The sequence below is a fragment of the Oncorhynchus clarkii genome, chromosome 22 (assembly GCF_045791955.1).
Source record: "Oncorhynchus clarkii lewisi isolate Uvic-CL-2024 chromosome 22, UVic_Ocla_1.0, whole genome shotgun sequence".
Classification (NCBI taxonomy): Eukaryota; Metazoa; Chordata; class Actinopteri; order Salmoniformes; family Salmonidae; genus Oncorhynchus; species Oncorhynchus clarkii.
The window spans coordinates 41,506,015-41,523,549 of record NC_092168.1 but is presented as its reverse complement, the minus strand read 5'-3'; the positions used below and the strand labels follow the sequence as shown (position 1 = coordinate 41,523,549).

General features: G+C 44.8%; 1 protein-coding gene across 5 annotated transcripts in view; it reads right to left on the bottom strand.

The window, feature by feature from the left end:
• Nucleotides 1–10,648, bottom strand: part of LOC139380920 (zinc finger E-box-binding homeobox 2-like) — a 78,186-nt gene extending 67,538 nt beyond the window's left edge. For 3 of the 5 annotated variants that reach the window (XM_071124085.1, XM_071124086.1, XM_071124087.1), the window contains exons 1-2: nt 10,445–10,618; nt 8,614–8,775 (exon numbers count right to left, since the gene is read on the bottom strand). In XM_071124085.1, coding sequence (XP_070980186.1) covers nt 8,614–8,686 — 73 coding nt within the window. In that variant the 5' untranslated portion in view covers nt 8,687–8,775; nt 10,445–10,618. Of the gene's footprint in view, nt 1–8,613; nt 8,776–10,444 lie in introns of all 5 variants that reach the window. The other 2 variants (XM_071124083.1, XM_071124084.1) reach the window with 2 other exon arrangements.
• Nucleotides 10,649–17,535: the final 6,887 nt, after the last annotated feature.

Sequence of the window (17,535 nt, the reverse complement as noted above, 5' to 3'; positions counted from 1 at the left end):
TCCCTACACCACTCATCCATCTCTCTCTGTCTCCCTACACCACTCATCCCTCTCTCTGTCTCCCTACACCACTCAACCCTCTCTCTGTCTCCCTACACCACTCATCCCTCTCTCTGTCTCCCTACACCACTCATCCCTCTCTCTGTCTCCCTACACCACTCATCCCTCTCTCTGACTCCCTACACCACTCATCCCTCTCTCTGACTCCCTACACCACTCATCCTTCTATCTGTCTCCCTACACCACTCATCCCTCTCTTTCTCCCTCTTGCTCCTATTATTCAGCTGTGAATAGTCCAGGAATGGCATCCTGTAACCCTATCTGTCCACCAATAGTGCCCAGCCCTTGGGCGGAGTGAGAAGGAGGCTATATAGGGCACGTAACCAGGGGAGGCCTGACAAACAGCCAAAGACACCTAAGTTATGTCGCTCAGTCACTACCCACTTTCTGTTCCTCTTTTCCATAATCTCTCTTTTTCATTCCCCCTCTCACTCACTCTCACTCAGTCTGCTTTCCATTTTTCTGAGCTCTTTTCATCTCAGGCTTTGGGATGCTGAATGCGAGAGCGGCCTGGCGGCGGTGAAAGGCCTGAATTGTGATTAAGAATGAGGAGAGAGGGAGGGAGGAGGAGAGGAGCTCCTTTTCTTTGTTCTGCCCTCTGGGGTGTTTACTGAGGGGGTGGGGGGGGGCGTGGAGGAGGGGACAGAGGGGGGAGGGGGTGCATAAGGCATGGCGGAGCAGATATGAAAGGCATTCAGGTCAGCGCTGATGTGAGCAAGAGTGGTAATCATACCATAGGCGTTCTGAAGGACCACCGTAGCAGTACCAAAAAGCTCCAGGACAGAAGGTGTGTGTGTGTGTGTGTGTGTGTGTGTGTGTGTGTGTGTGTGTGTGTGTGTGTGTGTGTGTGTGTGTGTGTGTGTGTGTGTGTGTGTGTGAATGCGTAGACATGAACACATATGAGTGTGCTCATATTATACATTAAACCATTAGCCATAGTGAGCTGGCAGACTGTTACGCGGAGTGGAACAGGGGAACCCAAGAGCAGACTCAGACGAGGAGACTGGGATGAAGTAACCAAGGTATTTATTACATTTATTAAAGTGCAGGCCAGGGGAAGCTCGGGTGGGTTGCAGGAAACCAGGTGCGGAGGCTGAGACTGGAGCGAGAGGAGTTGGGACAGGGTAAGCAGGCCTGGAGGGGAATCCAAGGGAGTAGTAGTGTGGGGAAGCAGGATGACTAGACGTGGAACTGGAGACAAGGACCAGAGTCAGAATGGGCGGAACTGTAGCGGAGAGGAAAACAGGCACAACAGGATAACAGGATCTAACAGTAACAAACGGCTAGTGGAAGTGGCAGGGCTGAGTATTTGTAGAGGTCTTGATTATGGAACAGGTTGCAGCTGGTGGGGATCTGCTCTTACTCCAGCACACCTGTCTCCGCCCACACAATCACACACACACAGAGGGAGAGGGAGAGGGTACTGGGGGAGTGGCGGCAGGTCAAAGAGACACAGGATGAGCAATAGAGGGCATGGCAGGAGCAGATGTAACAGTACCCAATCCCTCTACAGGCACCCAACCAGGCTTAGCTGGGTGTGAGGTATGGAAATCATGTATGAGGGAGGGGTCCATAATGTGACGGCGGGGCACCCAGCAGTGCTTCTCAGGCCCGTATCCTTCCCAGTCCATCAGTTACTGCCAGCCGTGACCCCGACAGCACACATCCAAAAGTTGCCGGACGGTATAGGCAGGATGGTCATCGAGGAGCCGAGGGGGTGGAGGAGCCGCTGCAGGAGGAGACTGGGGACTGGAGCAGAAAGGTTTAATCAGGGATACATGAAGGGTAGGATGGATCCTGATAGAGGCTGGGAGTTTCAAGCGCACAGCAGAGGGGTTAACAACATGGTCAATTTCAAAGGGACCAATGAATCGGGGGGAACGTTTCTTCGATGCCACTTTCAATGGCAGGTCCTTCGATGAGAGCCATAACCTTTTGACCTGGGGTGTAGACTGGAGCTGAGGCCCAGCAACGGTTGACTTGGGACTGGGTCCTGTGAGAGGCACGAAGAAGGGCAGCCCGGGCCTTCCTCCAGGTATAGTAACAACGGTGCAGATGGTCCTGGACAGAAGGAACCGCAACCTCTTGGGCGGGGAACAAGGGGGATTGGTAACGCAGAGCACACTCGAAGGGTGACATACCTGACGAGACGTTGGTGAGGGAGTTGTGGGCATTTTTCAACCCAGGGTAGCTGAGCGCTCCAGGAGGAAGGGTTAGCAGAAGTCATGCAGCGTAGGGCAGTCTCCATCTTGGTTGGCCCAGTCGGTCTTCCCGTTGGTCTGGGGATGATATCCAGAAGAAAAATTGACATTGATACCAAGAGCTGAAGAGAAGGATCTCCATACCTGGGAGGTAAACTGAGGTCCTCTGTCGGAAACGATGTCAGTGGGAATTTGCATGCAGACAAAACACATGGGATACTAACAGGTCCGCAGGGTCCCTGGAGGACAGGAGCTTGGAGAGGGGAATGAAGTGAGACATTTTGGAAAACCTGTCAATAATGGTGAGGATGACAGAGTTACCGTTAGATGGGGGAAGGTCAGTGACGATGTCCAGAGCTAAGTGTGACCAGGGGCGACTCGGTATGGGAAGAGGGCGAAGCAGACTGGAAGTGGGTTTAGTGGAGGTTTTGTTCCGGGCACAAACCGAACAGGCTGAGACAAACTCCCAGACATCTCTCTCCATGGTGGGCCACCAAAAGCGTTGACGCAGGAAGGCAAGGGTCCAGTTCATACCAGGGTGACAGGTGAGGTGGGTAGAATGGCCCCACTGAAGAACATCAGAGCGAACACAATCTGGAACAAACCGTGCATTACAGGGATCGTTCACTGGGTCAGGCTGGTTCTGCTGAGCCTGGCGGATACGGGTCTCGATCTCCCAGGCGACAGCGGCAACGATGCAGGTGGATAGCACAATGGCTCCTGGCTCGGTACCTGTGTTGTCGGTGGTGAACTGGTGAGAGAGGGCATCAAGCTTGGTATTCTTCAAACCGGGGCTATAAGTGAGTGTGAAATTGAATCTACCGAAGAACAAAGCCCAGTTGGCTTTCCGGGAGTTCAGACGTTAGGCGGTCTGTATGTAGGACAGGTTTTTATGCTCAGTCCACACGATGAAGGGGGGTACAGAGCCCTCCAGCCAGTGACGCCATTCTTCATGAGCCAGCTTAACTGCCAGGAGTTCCTGGGTTCCGATGTCAAAATTCCTCTCTGCAGGTGAGAGCTTATAGGAAAAGAATGCACATGGGTGGACCTTCTGATCAGAGGGGGAACGTTGAGACAGAACAGCACCTACCCCGCTGTCAGAGGTGTCCAGCTCCACAATGAACTGGAGATCTGGATCGGGCTGAGTAAGGCCCGGAGCGGAGGTGAAGCAAAGCTTGAGTTCCAGAAATGCTGCCTCTGCCTCAAGAGTCTAGTGGAATGGAGTGGAGGTGGAGGTGAGAGTGGTGAGAGGTGCTGCCAGATGGCTGTAGTTGTGGAGGAAACGTCTGTAAAAATGTGCAAACCCCAGGAAACGCTGTAGCTGCTTCAGGTTGGTGGGTGCAGGCAAATCTTTGACTGCCATGACCTTGGCGGGGTCCATACTTAACTGTCCCTGTGCAATATTATAATCCATGAAAGACACTGAGGCAGCATGGAACTCACATTTTTCAGCTTTAACAAAAAGCTTATTCTCCAACAGTCGTTAAGAACTTGGCCAACATGTTGCTAGTGAGTCTCAGGGTCCTTGGAAAAAATCAGGATGTCATCTAAATAGACAAAAACAAAGCGTCCAATCACATCCCTCAGCACATCATTGACTAAGTTCTGGAAAACAGCAGGGGTATTAGTAAGACCAAAAGGCATGACCAAATAATCAAAGTGACCAAGTGGTGTGTTGAATGCAGTCTTCCACTCGTCCCCCTCTCTTATGAGAACAAGGTGGTAGGCATTCCAGAGGTCGAATTTGGTAAACACAGTGGCACCATGGAGGGGGGCAAAATCAGAGCTGAAGAATGGCAAGGGGTACTTGTTCTTTACTGTGAAATTATTCAGCCCACGGAAGTCTATGCACGGCCTCAGTGACCCATCCTTCTTCACAAAGAAAAACCCAGCACCCACCAGGGAGGAAGATGGCTTGATATGTCCTGCAGCCAGAGATTCCTGGATGTACCTCTCCATGGCCTTTTGCTCGGGGTGAGAGAGGTTAAAAACTGGCTACTGGGGAGAGGAGCTCCTGGATGTACCTCTCCACAGCCTTTTGCTCGGGGCGAGAGAGGTTAAAAACTGGGTAATGGGGAGAGGAGCTCCAGGCTGAAGGTCAATGGCGCAGTCGTACGGCCGATGAGGCGGCAGCGACAGGGTGTGATACTTGCTGAAAGCAGGAGCTAGATCGTGATACTCGGGAGGAACTGATGACAGGTCCGGAGATTCTAGAAGAACCTGGGGCACAGACAAGGCAGGGGGAAGGGCAGAATGTAGACAATTAGAGTGACAAAATTAACTCCAAGTGGTTACCTTTCAGGCGGTCCAGTCAATCTGTGGGTTGTGTAGCTTTAATCATGGATGGCCAAGAACCAGGGGAGAGTAAGGACAGTCGATTATGTGGAAACTGATCTTTTCCTCGTGATTTCCAGAGAGACGCAGGATGACAGGGACGGTTCTCACAGACACGAGCGAGGAGCTTTCCATTGAGAGCGTTAGCATCGAGGGGTGAATCAAGTGGGACAGTGTCCAGACCCAACTAGGTAACGACCCCTCAGTCCAGGAAGCTCTCGTCGGTGCCCGAATCGATGAGAACAGACAGAGGAAAAGCTTGGCTCTGCCACACAAGGTTGCCTTCAATCAGAGATCTGGGGGAAGATGGGCAGGCGATTCGGCTAAACAGCATATCCCCCCCTACTGCCGAGCCCCCTCTTTTGCTAGATGGGAACAAGTAGAGACAAAGTGACCAACCTGGCCACCGTATAGGCAGCTCCTAGCGCTGATTCGTCGTTGCCTCTCCTCTAGAGAGAGACGGGCCCTGCCGAGCTGCATGTGTTCAGGATCTGGAATAGCCTTGGGATGGGATGCAGTCAGAGAAGGAGGACAAGGCACTGAAACAGATGTTATGGTGCATGCAACCCTACCTACCCTCTCCCTCCGACGCTCACGGAGACGATGGTTTGGTGGAAAGTATCATAGTCTGCTGGGTTCATCTCTTTGGCAAGATCGTATTGTTACGAAGAGTGGCACAGGGGAACCCAAGAGCAGACTCAGACGAGGAGACTGGGATGAAGTAACCAAGGTATTTATTAAAACACAGGGGGAAGATGGAGTGCAGGCCAGGGGAAACTCGGGTGGGTTGCAGGAAACCAGGTCCGGAGGCTGAGACTGGAGCGAGAGGGGTTGGGACAGGTTAGGCAGGCCTGGAGGGGAATCCAAGGGAGTAGTAGTGTGGGGAAGCAGGATGACTAGACGTGGAACTGGAGACAAGGACCAGAGTCAGAATGGGCGGAACTGTAGCGGAGAGGAAAACAGGCACAACAGGATAACAGGATCTAACAGTAACAAACGGCTAGAAGCGTAGACTGACTGAGCAGAGATTACGATCTGGCAGCATGGAAGTGGCAGGGCTGAGTATTTGTAGAGGTCTTGATTATGGAACAGGTTGCAGCTGGTGGGGATCTGCCTTTACTCCAGCACACCTGTCTCCGCACACACTATCACACACACAGTGAGGGAGAGGGAGAGGGAGAGAGTACTGGGGGAGTGGCAGCAGGTCAAGGAGACACAGGATGACCAGTAGAGGGAGTTTCAGGAGCAGATGTAACACAGACACATGTCTCCAGCAGCAAGGACAATGGCATGTTTGTGAGAAATGTAGCATGAATGGTACAACAGGCACCCTGACACTGCTCACTGCTGATGATAGGAGCAGGGAAATGAAACTCACTTCCATTGAAACCCCATTGTCTTGAGACAGTTATGGACCCACTAGCATACTGGCCATGACAGCCATGCCTTCATTTGAATGTTGTGATAATCCTGAGATGAACCCATGTATTAAATGTCTTATAACTCTGACTATATAAGTGTTGCAAGACAATAACATGTCCAGTTTATTCGGTGATTGATCAGTCTTATTTATATTGACCTCACACACTTTAGTACACCAATTGTGGCATTGAAAGCTGAAATAGTGTAACAAAAATATATATAAATATATATATGTATATATATATATATATATAAAATGAAAGAAAGAGTATTTTAAGGCGAGGCTAATGGAGCGCTTTTGACAGCTGCGTTCACACAACTGAACGACCCCTCACAGCTGGATGTGACGTTTCGCACGGGGGAGGGGGCTGCAAACTGCAACAAAGTTGTGCAGACTGAGCATATCGAGTTGCACAGGGCCTAATGTGACCTCCGATTGGGACTAGGGAGTCACGGAGTTAAGATGAGGTGAGGTGTGTGTGTGTGTGTGTGTGGGGAGGGTGGGGGGGGGGGGGGGGGGGCAAACATCCCAAGAAAAGAAGTATAGGCCTAACCACAAGATACTGTAGGCCTGTATGCAACAGGCCATACGGACAATTTGTAGGCCTACTCTATAAAGAGTTCATTTCATTTCCATAATAAATCGCATATTTCCAATATGAGGATTATGTAAACAGAAAATTAACACAGATATCAACAGTTCTGGTTCTGTATTACTTTGCGATAATAAAATGCATATGGTCCTCCAGACCTTATACAGCAGATATCCCTGTGGGAATACTGCATCGGGGTGAAAGTTGTCCACAGGCAAAAAAGATCTTCAGACTCGCAAAAGTTCTAGTTCACAAGCAAAGGTATTTCGTAGTAGACTTTCAGTCTGAATGACTATATCCATTCTGAATACACATATTTACACCAGACCAAAACTGTTTTTTCTGTTGTTGCCTTAACCCTACCATTAATGTCTTGCATCAACAGTATGCCTAGAGGCATATTCAGGCAAATACATATTGCATATTAAAATATAGACCTATGAGGCTATGAAATTCTCCCGCAGGGAAGAAGCAATCCGTTTAAATGGGGAATGGAAACAAACATTTCCACATTAAAATGATCAGTAATAAAAGTGCACACCTGGGAGACAGTAGCAGTAGTCCTCCATTATAGCCTCTGACAAAACAATATTGTCAACATTATTTTTCTCTTAATTTTTGCCCACATTGACATTGGCTGAATGTTCTTAAAAATTTTAACAAAACCATTGCAATTTGAAAAATCACTTCTCATCTTGGTTTTTACAAAGACCGATGTGCGGTTAAAAGGAGCTGCAATACTTCAGTATTATCTTTGTTGATCAGAAACGTGCTTGACAGCAGTAAACATCCTGAACAACATACTGAGTTCACTGAATCAATAAACAAATAAAAACTAGTAAACAAAATAAGTCGACTGAAAATGTGTGATATAAAAAAACGATATAATTTAAATGTAAAGATTGTTTAAAAAATACATGTTTAGCTACGATAGTGCTATACAACAAAATACAAATTAAGCAAACTACTGTGACACCAGATTTACATCAAACATGTAATACCATGGGATATTAAAGTAACAAGAGAAAACAAGTCAGTTCAACATTGACATGAATTAAATATAACTTTGCATAACACACATGGATGAGGCGTCAAAAGGGATGCCCCCTCGCAAAATCCCTATCACTCCCAACACAACTCCTACACAAAACTCAGGAGTTTTCTATATCCTCTAAACGTTGTAGGTTAACACATAACTCAAGTAACGTTTCAGAAATACCAGAAATGCACTCGGATACTTTTGGTCAGTCTGTGAGCTTGCCTATACGAGGTGTGTTGTGTTTAGTGCTGTAGTCTTTGTGCAGCACCAGACCCGAACAAAAATTGACACATTCAGAAACTGTGTCCTATTGTCATGGCCATTTTAAGACCTTTAATTAACTCCGAGTTGACAGACTATATATAATATCTAAGACGTGGAAAAGGTCTTTAAAGGCACCAAGTCACTTATGAATGGCAATTATAGCACAACACAATACCCACAACACAACACAATTCACACGACAATGAAACTGTGTTGAATAATCGTGAGATAAAGCACATTTACGTCATAATCACACAAAAGTTAACAACGCAGTTCAGTTTCTACCTAATCCACAGGTTTCTCCGATTTATCCAATTCATAGGAGACGCGCTATAGGCCTACCCAAATAACGGTTTTCCTGCCTGCTAGAAAGTAGCACTATCTCGCTGAACCGCATTCGAGCCTCATTCTGACATCCCTTTCCTACACAGTCAGCTCGAGACATTGATAGTTCACTTTAACGCTCATAATCTCATTCAAAATAAACATGAAAATGCTTTACATAGTGTATAAGTTCAAAACTACAACAAAATGTAGTGTATTTTTACGCAACCACCCCATTCTCAGTGCCTACACTGAATATAAACTATAATCGAACTGTGAAAGGCGACAAGGCGCGGGAGGTCCCGCAAATGACTGCTGGCAAAACTTACAAATGTTCCCAAACATTCATTTTATTTAACTTAAAACATGTTCTTACCGTTCTTTCTCTGTGGGTTTGATTGTTTTCGCCTCTTACACCGGGGACCCTCCGCCATGATCTCCTGCTTCATTGATAAGAGTTTAGGCTAGGTCAGATGGCTTACAGTCCGCATGGGCTCGGCTCCTTCAGTCAGCAGCACAGGCAGGCTCCGGTTGATATCTAATAACCAAACAAAACGGCGACAAATGTTGGGACAATATGACTGTATGGATCCCGTTCAACCACAGGGGCCCGAAATAAAACGTTTTTATTCACTCTAAAGTCTTCAATGAAACTCCATATGGGTTAAAGTCCAGGAGAGGGAGTTTGAGCAAGACCGTACTGCGTCTGCCGTCGCCTGGTCTTTTGATGTATCTCCTAATCGGGCAGATTGTCAATGAATCGGAGCAGAAGGAGGAGGAGGACGGACAGGCAGACACTTTCAATATCTTACAAGGATGACTGAAATAAAGCAAGGCATACACTTCCAAAAATGTCGATTATTGTATGAAACCTCAAATTAAAAGGTGGATGTTTCTGTGCAAGTTTCTAATTGAATTTATACATCAACTTCCGAGACTTGTTGATGTCTTTGATATTGAAGGTTTGTTATGGCTGTCCCTTCTGTCAGTCTAAGGCAACTTTGCTGTCATCACCAAATGTATCACACTCGAGAAACATTGATTCAGTTTTAATCTGTAACAACATATATTAATAGCCCACTGCCTACAATCTGAAATCCTTTGTATCATCTGCCTCAATCAAGTTAAGCAAAGTGTTCGATTCAACTAAATAGGCTCATCTCATTTCATGTCAGTCATTTCGAGTTTGTTTTCAATTTTTCCAAACTGTGTTTATGAGTGTATCTGTGAAAGACCTAATTATATTTTTCATAGACACATGATGTAAGGATGTTGGACACATGCATCAAGAAAAAAACGTGCCAAATGTTGCAATATGTGGGGAAATAGACTAACTTCCCCTTTCTAATAAGGATATGTTCAAATGTATTTCATCTACCATTTAAACTGATTGGTAAAAATAAAAGCAGCACCAGACCCGATTTAAATGTTTGTTTTTTTTAATGTAGGGACGTGGTGTCAGTGGAGTTTGTATTAAAAGGGTAGCGAACCGTAACAGAAGAAAACAAACACTAAAACACCCATAAACGTTTAAACGACAACAAACGGGAAAGCTCAATAGTATATACTTTAGAGGAAAGTCAATTGAAATAGAATGAGAGAAGCACAGCCCAAACGAGGGTCTTCTAGTTTAGAGACTTACATTTGCCACTGCATCACATAGAATTTTTTTTCACAAGGCTTTGGCATTTGCACAAGCAGTGAACACACATAGCCGACAACACACACAACAGTGCGGATGTTAGTGGTCACTGCCCAAACCCCAGCTACACATAATGAGCTGTCCACAAATTTGGAATGTAGATAAAAAAAAACAGTGTATGTTGATCTATCTACTGGAAGGCTATGCGTAAAATTAGCAAATACAATGGATGGCAAACCAACGCGAATAGCCTACGCCCGTTTCTACTCGGACAGCTCAAAAGGAATAGGAACGAATAACATCGAATACAATTTGATTTCCCGGAAAGGATACAGGGAATATAGGAGAGCATCCGATCACAGTTGATGCAGGTAGGCCTATATAACGCTCTATCCACTTCTGCAGCAGCGCGCACCTTTCTCACCTGAGCAGGTAGGCTGTCCAACTTTGATAATTGCGCAACGGCGCACGGATACCTGAATGGCAAATCTACCTCAATCGCAAAGATATTGAAGTTTCATTCAAATAAACTGATGTAAAAAGCAATATGTTAAAATACACGTACCGGTGTCAGTGTGATCCTCTAAACAGCTGGTTGGAAGACAGAACGTCACAGAGAGATGATAAAGGGGTGCGTTGTGGATCCAAAGAAAATAACTAGTAATAAGCCTTGAAAAAAGCTTGATGATGAGGGACCGTTATTCCTGATGGGCAGGTTAGGACTGGTCTCTTTCAGCCACTTCACGAAACAGACCTGGGAACGCGCACTGACGGGTTACGCCTCTTCTAATGACATTTTTTCGCTCTTTTTCTTTTCCTGGAATATAGAGGCGCGAGACATCCTTAACACGCCACCTATCTTCACGCGCAGGGATAATTGAGGAGTATGTGCGCGCGTTGTTGTGGAGAGGGAGAACGTGATCAAGTTGTTGTCTCCCATGAGATTGTATTTGATCATTTGTAGGCTGTGCTTTGAGTCAAATGTGAGAGGAATTACCCACGCATCCGATTTCCAATAGCGACTTCATAAAATAAACAAAACAGCAGTGTATTGAAGTGAGAGAGAAGGTATTTATAATGCGGTGACAACTACTCTCCAAACTGGCATATGAAAGGAGCGCCAAGGTACCTGATTGGAGCGCACAGGTAGTTTACCTGCACGCAAATGGCTGCCTTCCGGCATGTATTCAGAGGCACTACAGCGGATACCTCTGCCTTTTTATCTTGACTGAGTGAGTGTATATTCCCATTCAAATTATTCTGTGCCATTCCACACTGTAATTTTTGTATAAAAACGAAAGAGGGAAGATGCAGCATATTTTCAACTGGCTATCACTGGCATTAACGAAACACGCTACGGTAAAGGCGTAAATTATAGTCTGCACATATGCGTATAAATCTGTACAGTGGATTTTAATAGTGTTAAATGTTTAGCACAGTTCGTTTTAATTTACATCACCACTTGTACAGTAACATAATGTCTATCGGAGAGTTACACCCATGGTTTGTGGTTGTTAAAATATTATCTGTGTCTATGCATGTTCTGCATGGATGAAACGCTCACCAATAAATGGAATATGATCAGTCCACTCATAGCCAACTGGATTAGACTGGAGATCATACCAGACCAGGAGTATGGGAACTGGATGAAGATGTTATCAGGTCATTTTGAGCTCTACAGTAATCTTTTAAAGTTGTTAACAATAATAACGTTGTAACGTTATTATTATTATCGATTGTCATAAGCATGTATATATTGTAGCCTACTTTTCATGTATTTATTAATATGGAATTGGGGACCACTTTTTCCAAGGCCTCACTATATCACAATACTTACATGGATGCTAAAAGTAAAGTATCTAATATGTCTGTAAATAAGCCCTGTAATATGAACCACGACAGGGATACGTGTTAAATAATCACAAGGGTTATCTAGAAGTTATCTAGAAGTGCACATAGGACACGTGTTTAAAGTAAATCTCTCTTTTTTGGTGTCTGTTGGTTCTTAAAATGACATAACATTTGATCAGACTTCGATGCCCGAGTGCCGTTCTTTATGATCAAGACATCCTTACGACATCTACTGTCAGTAGAGCATCTACTCCTCTCTTCTAGAAGAACAGCATTTTAAGAACATTTGTCCTGACACCGAGTTTGACCAAGTATATATACATATATCATAGTTCCGTAATTTTTTGATCATGAAAAATGGCATATACTGCCATTATCTAAATTACATTCCCACCCACTGGGCACACACTGAAATTGCGTTGAACCAATGTGGAATACAGGCTTAATTGACGTCTCTGCCCAGTGGGCAATAACGTGGTTGATTTGGAAAATGGACCAAAAATATTTTTTGAAACCATACTTAAATCAATGTGATTAAAACAGTTGTGTTGAAAATGTATCTGCAGTTTTCTGAAAAAGTTTGTGAATTAAAGTAAATTTATACTGAACGTTTGTCCCTGCTAGCAGATGGCTTTTGGGAAGAAAATAAGAAATGGAAAAAGAAAAAATTATATTTGATAATATGAGATGTATAAAGCTGAACTTCTGTATGTGGCTTTTTTAGTGTGGTCCATGGATATATGTGTTAAAACCACCTGTTAAGTTCTAGGAACAACAAAAAGAGAAGTGACAGTGTCAGTCACCTCAAAAACCTGAGGAGAGGGTTGTCATGCCCTGCACACACACACACACACACACACACACACACACACACACACACACACACACACACACACACACACACACACACACACACACACACACACACACACACACACACACACACATACACACACACACACACACACACACACACACACACACACACACACACACACACACACACACACACACACACACACACACACACACACACACACACACACAGATAGAAACCTAATGTTGCTCAAGAGGTCTTATTGCAACACAGGAGGGATACGGTTGAGGGAGTAGATTAGAGTCAAATAGATAACTTTCTACTGCAGTGGGCTAAATCAGGATCACACACAGTGTTTCTTGGTAGTCTTGAAAACATCTCCTTCGAAACAAAAGTATACACCTCACAAACATGGTTATGGTCTTAAAAAAGAAGACAAATGTATGACGTCAGATATAGAGTTGACGTTGTCCACATTTTGAGTTTGCATCCCAAAATTAGACTTTATATTCAGTACCAGTCAAAAGTTTGGACACACCTACTCATTCAAGGGTTTTTCTTTATTTGTACTAGTTTATACATTGTAGAATAATAGTGAAGATATTAAAACTATGAAATAACACACATGGAATCATGTAGTAACCAAAAAAGTGTTATACAAATCTAAATATATTTGAGATTCTACAAAGTAGAATTTTGCACACTCTTGGCATTCTCTCAACCAGCTTCCATTCACCTGGAATGCATTTCAATTACAAGTTAATTTGTGGAATTTCTTTCCTTCTTAAATGTGTTTGAGCCAATCCGTTTTGTTGTGACAAGGTATGGGTGGTATACAGAAGATAGCCCTATTTGGTAAAGTACCAACTTCTCCCACTTTGATTATTTTGAACAACAATAAGATTTGCTCATCTTATGTTTTCCACTGTTTTGTGGATTATATGTAAATTGCTTGAACTTGTCACCTCAAAATACCAGTAACACATTGAACACCCACAGGGTAGTTCTCTCTGATGTGGTTTAGCATCGGAATGTTGCCACTGGCATCCAACAAAAAACATCTTCAATCAACAACAAAACTAATTTAGTCTGATATCCTTGCCTTTTGCAGTTTGCTATGCAACTATCACCATTAAAGTTTATAGAGGGAAAGCCAGCCAGGTCGCGGACACCGATGCCTCGCTCCCGGACGAGCTAAACACACTTCAAGGAAAATAACATTGAGTTGCTGATGTGGGCCCCCTCTGCTCACGAGGACTGTGTGCTCCCATTCGCCATGCCCTACGTGAGAAAGTGATTTAAGCGAGTCAACCCTCGCAAGGTTGCCGGCATCCCAAGCTGTGTCCTCAGAGCATGTGCAGACCAGTTGGATGGAGTGTTTACAGACAGTTTCAATCTCTATGCATCCCAGTCTGTTGTCCCCACTTGCTTCAAGATGTCTACGATTGTTCCTATATCCAAGAAAGCAAAGGTAGCTAAACAAAATGACTATCACCCCCCGTAGCACTCATTTCTGTCATCATGAAATGCTTTGAGAGGCTAGTTAAGGATCATATCACCTCCACCTTACCTGACACCGTAGACCCACTACAATTTGTATATTGGCCCAACAGATCCATGGTTGACGCAGTTGCCATTGCACTGCACACTGCCCTATCCCACCTGCACAAGATAAATACACTACATGACCAAAAGTATCTGGACACCTCCTCGTTGAACACCTCATTCCAAATGGGCATTAATACGGAGTTAGGGCATTCTTCTGGGAAGGCTTTCCGCTAGATGCTGGAACATTTCTGTGGGGAATTGATTCCATTCAGCCACAAGAGCATTAGTGAGCTCGGGCACTGATGTTGGCCGGTTTTTCCTGGCTCGCAGTCGATGTTCCAATTTAGCCTATAGGCGTTCGATAGGGTTGAGGTCAGGACTCTGTGCAGGCCAGTCAAGTTCTTCCACACAGCTCTCGACTAACCACTTCTGTATGGACCTCGCTTTGTGCATGGGGGTATTGTCATGCTAAAACAAGAAAGGGGCTTCCCCAAACTATTGCCACAAAGTTGGAAGCACATAATTGTCTAGAATGTCACTGAATCGTCTAGAATGTCATTAAGATTTCCCTTCACTGGAACTAAGTGGCCTAGCCCAAACCATGAAAAAATGCCCCAGTCCATTATTCTTCCTCCACCAATTTTGCCAGTTGGCACTATGTATTCGGGAAGGTTGATTGATTTTTATGCACTACTCGCTTCAGCACTCAGCGGTCCCGTTCTGTGAGCTTGTGTGGCCTACTTTTTCACGGCTGAGCAGTTGTTGCACCTAGATGTTTTCACTTTACAATAACAGCACTACCAGTTGACCGGGGCAGCTTTAGCAGGGCACACATTTGACAAACTGACTTGTTGGAAAGATGGCATCCTATGAAAGTCACTGAGCTCTTCAGTAAGGCCATTATACTGCCAATGTTTGTCTATGGAGATTACATGGCTGTGTGCTCCATTTTATACATCTGTCAGCAATGAGTGTGGCTGAAATAGCCAAATCCACTAATTTGAAAGGGTGTTCACATACTGTTGTATTACAATGTAATAATGCAGCTCAGCCTTCAACACCATAGTGCCCCCCAAGCTCATCACTAAGTTCAGGGTCCTGGATCTGAAACCGTTCTTGTAAAACTGGGTCCTGGACATCCTGACGGGCTGACCCCAAATGGTGGAGGTAGGCAACAACACCTCCGCAATGCTGATCATCAACATGGGGGCCCCACAGGGGTGCATGCTCAGCCCCCTCCTGTACTCTCTGTTTACCCATGACTGTGTGGCCACGCACATCTCCAACTCTATCATCAAATTTGCTGACGACACAGCAGTGGATATTACTTGTCAGATATTGCTGCACTGTCGGAACTAGAAGAACAAGCATTTCTCTACACCCGCAGTAACATCTGCTAACCATGTGTATGTCACCAATAACATTTGATTTGATTTGGTAGGCCTGATTACCAACAACGACGAGACAGCCTACAGAAAGGAGGTGAGAGCCCTGGCAGAGTGGAGTTAGGGCACTCTAATGTCAACAAAACGAAGAAACTGATCGTGGTCTAAAGGAGACAGCAGAGAGAGCATGTCCCCATCCACATCGATGGGGCAGCAGGGGAGAGGGTCAAAAGCTTCAAGTTAATCTACATGCACGTCACTGACAGGAGGCTGAATAAATTAGACTTGGCCCCTAAGACCCTCACAAACTTCTACGGAAGCATAATTCGGAGCATCCTGTCGGCTGTATCACCGCTTGGTACTTTAATTGCACCGCCTGCAAAAGCAGGGCTCTCCAGTGGGTGGTGAGGTCAGCCCAACGCATCACCAGGGCACACTGCCTGCCCTCCAGGACATCTACAGCACCCAGTGTCACAGGAAGGCCAAGATGATCATCAAGGACCTCAGCCAGACCCACGGCATGTTCACCCCGCTACCATATTGAACGCAGAGACAGTACAGGTGCATCAAGGCAAATCTCCAGGCCATCAGACTGAATCTTAGTTACTGTTCTAGCCAGCTATCACCAGGTACTCTACCCTGCACCCTATGTACATAGAGTCATTGAACAATGGTGACGTTAACCTTATACTGCGGTGGGCTAAAACAGGGTCACACAGAGTGATTCTTGGTAGTCTTAAACAAATCTACTGTGAAACAAAAGTACACACCTCACACGCAACAATATGGGCTTAAAAAAATAATATTACCCTTTATACACACCACAGAAGATTGAAATATAACAAAACTGTTTCACAAAGAAACACACCTTTTTTCAAATAATCTTTATTAATTATGACATTATGAAAAATATGACTAACATTCCACCCATGAGGCAAAGGTGTTGCTTTTGGTCATTGACTGCAGGAAAGGGATACTAATGTTTGCATACTGTTTCACTCTCTTTATACACTGAATGTACAAAACATATTTAAAAAAAAAAAAAACACCTGTTCTTTCCATGACATAGACTGGCCAGGTGAATCCAGGTGAAAGCTATGAACCCTTATTGATGTTACATGTTAAAAATTCCTTCAGTGTAGATGAATGTGGAGGAGGTTGGTTAAATAAGGATTTTTAAGCCTTGAGACAATTGAGGATTGTGTATGTGTGCTATTCAGAGGATGAAGGGGCAAGACAAAAGTGCTTTTGAACAGGGTATGGTAGCAGGTGCCAGGCACATCGGCTTGAGTGTGTCAAGAACTGCAGCGCTGCAGGGTTTTTCTTGCTCAAGAGTTTTCTGTGTGTATCAAGAATGGTCCACCACCCAAAGGACATCTTGACACAACTGTGCGAAACATTGGAGTTAACACGGGCCAGCATCCCTGTGGAGCACTTTCAACACCTCATCCCCTTCTCCACTCTCCCCTCCTCTCCTATCTTCACATCCCCACCTAACTTCCTCCCCTCCTCTTCTATGACCCTCATCCCCTATAACCCCCCCCCCCCTTTTATTTATTTTACTGTATTTTTATATTTAATCTTTATTTAACTAGGCAAGTCAGTTAAGAACTAATTATATGTTACAATGACAGACTACCAAAAGGCAGAAGACAAATAAATATAGGACAAAACACACATCATGACAAGAGAGGCAACACAACACTACATAAAGAGAGACCTAAGACAACAACATAGCAAGGCAGCAACACATGACAACACAGCATGGTAGCAACACAACATGACAACAACATGGTAACAACACAACATTTTTACATTTTTATTTTTATTTAACCTTTATTTAACCAGGTATGCTAGTTGAGAACAAGTTCTCATTTACAACTGCGACCTGGCCAAGATAAAGCAAAGCAGTGCGACACAAGCAACAACACAGTTACACATGGAATAAACAAACATACAGTCAATAATACAATAGAGAAAGTCTGTATACAGTGTGTGCAAATGAGGTAGGATAAGGGGGGTGAGGCAATAAATAGGCCATAGTGGCGAAATTAT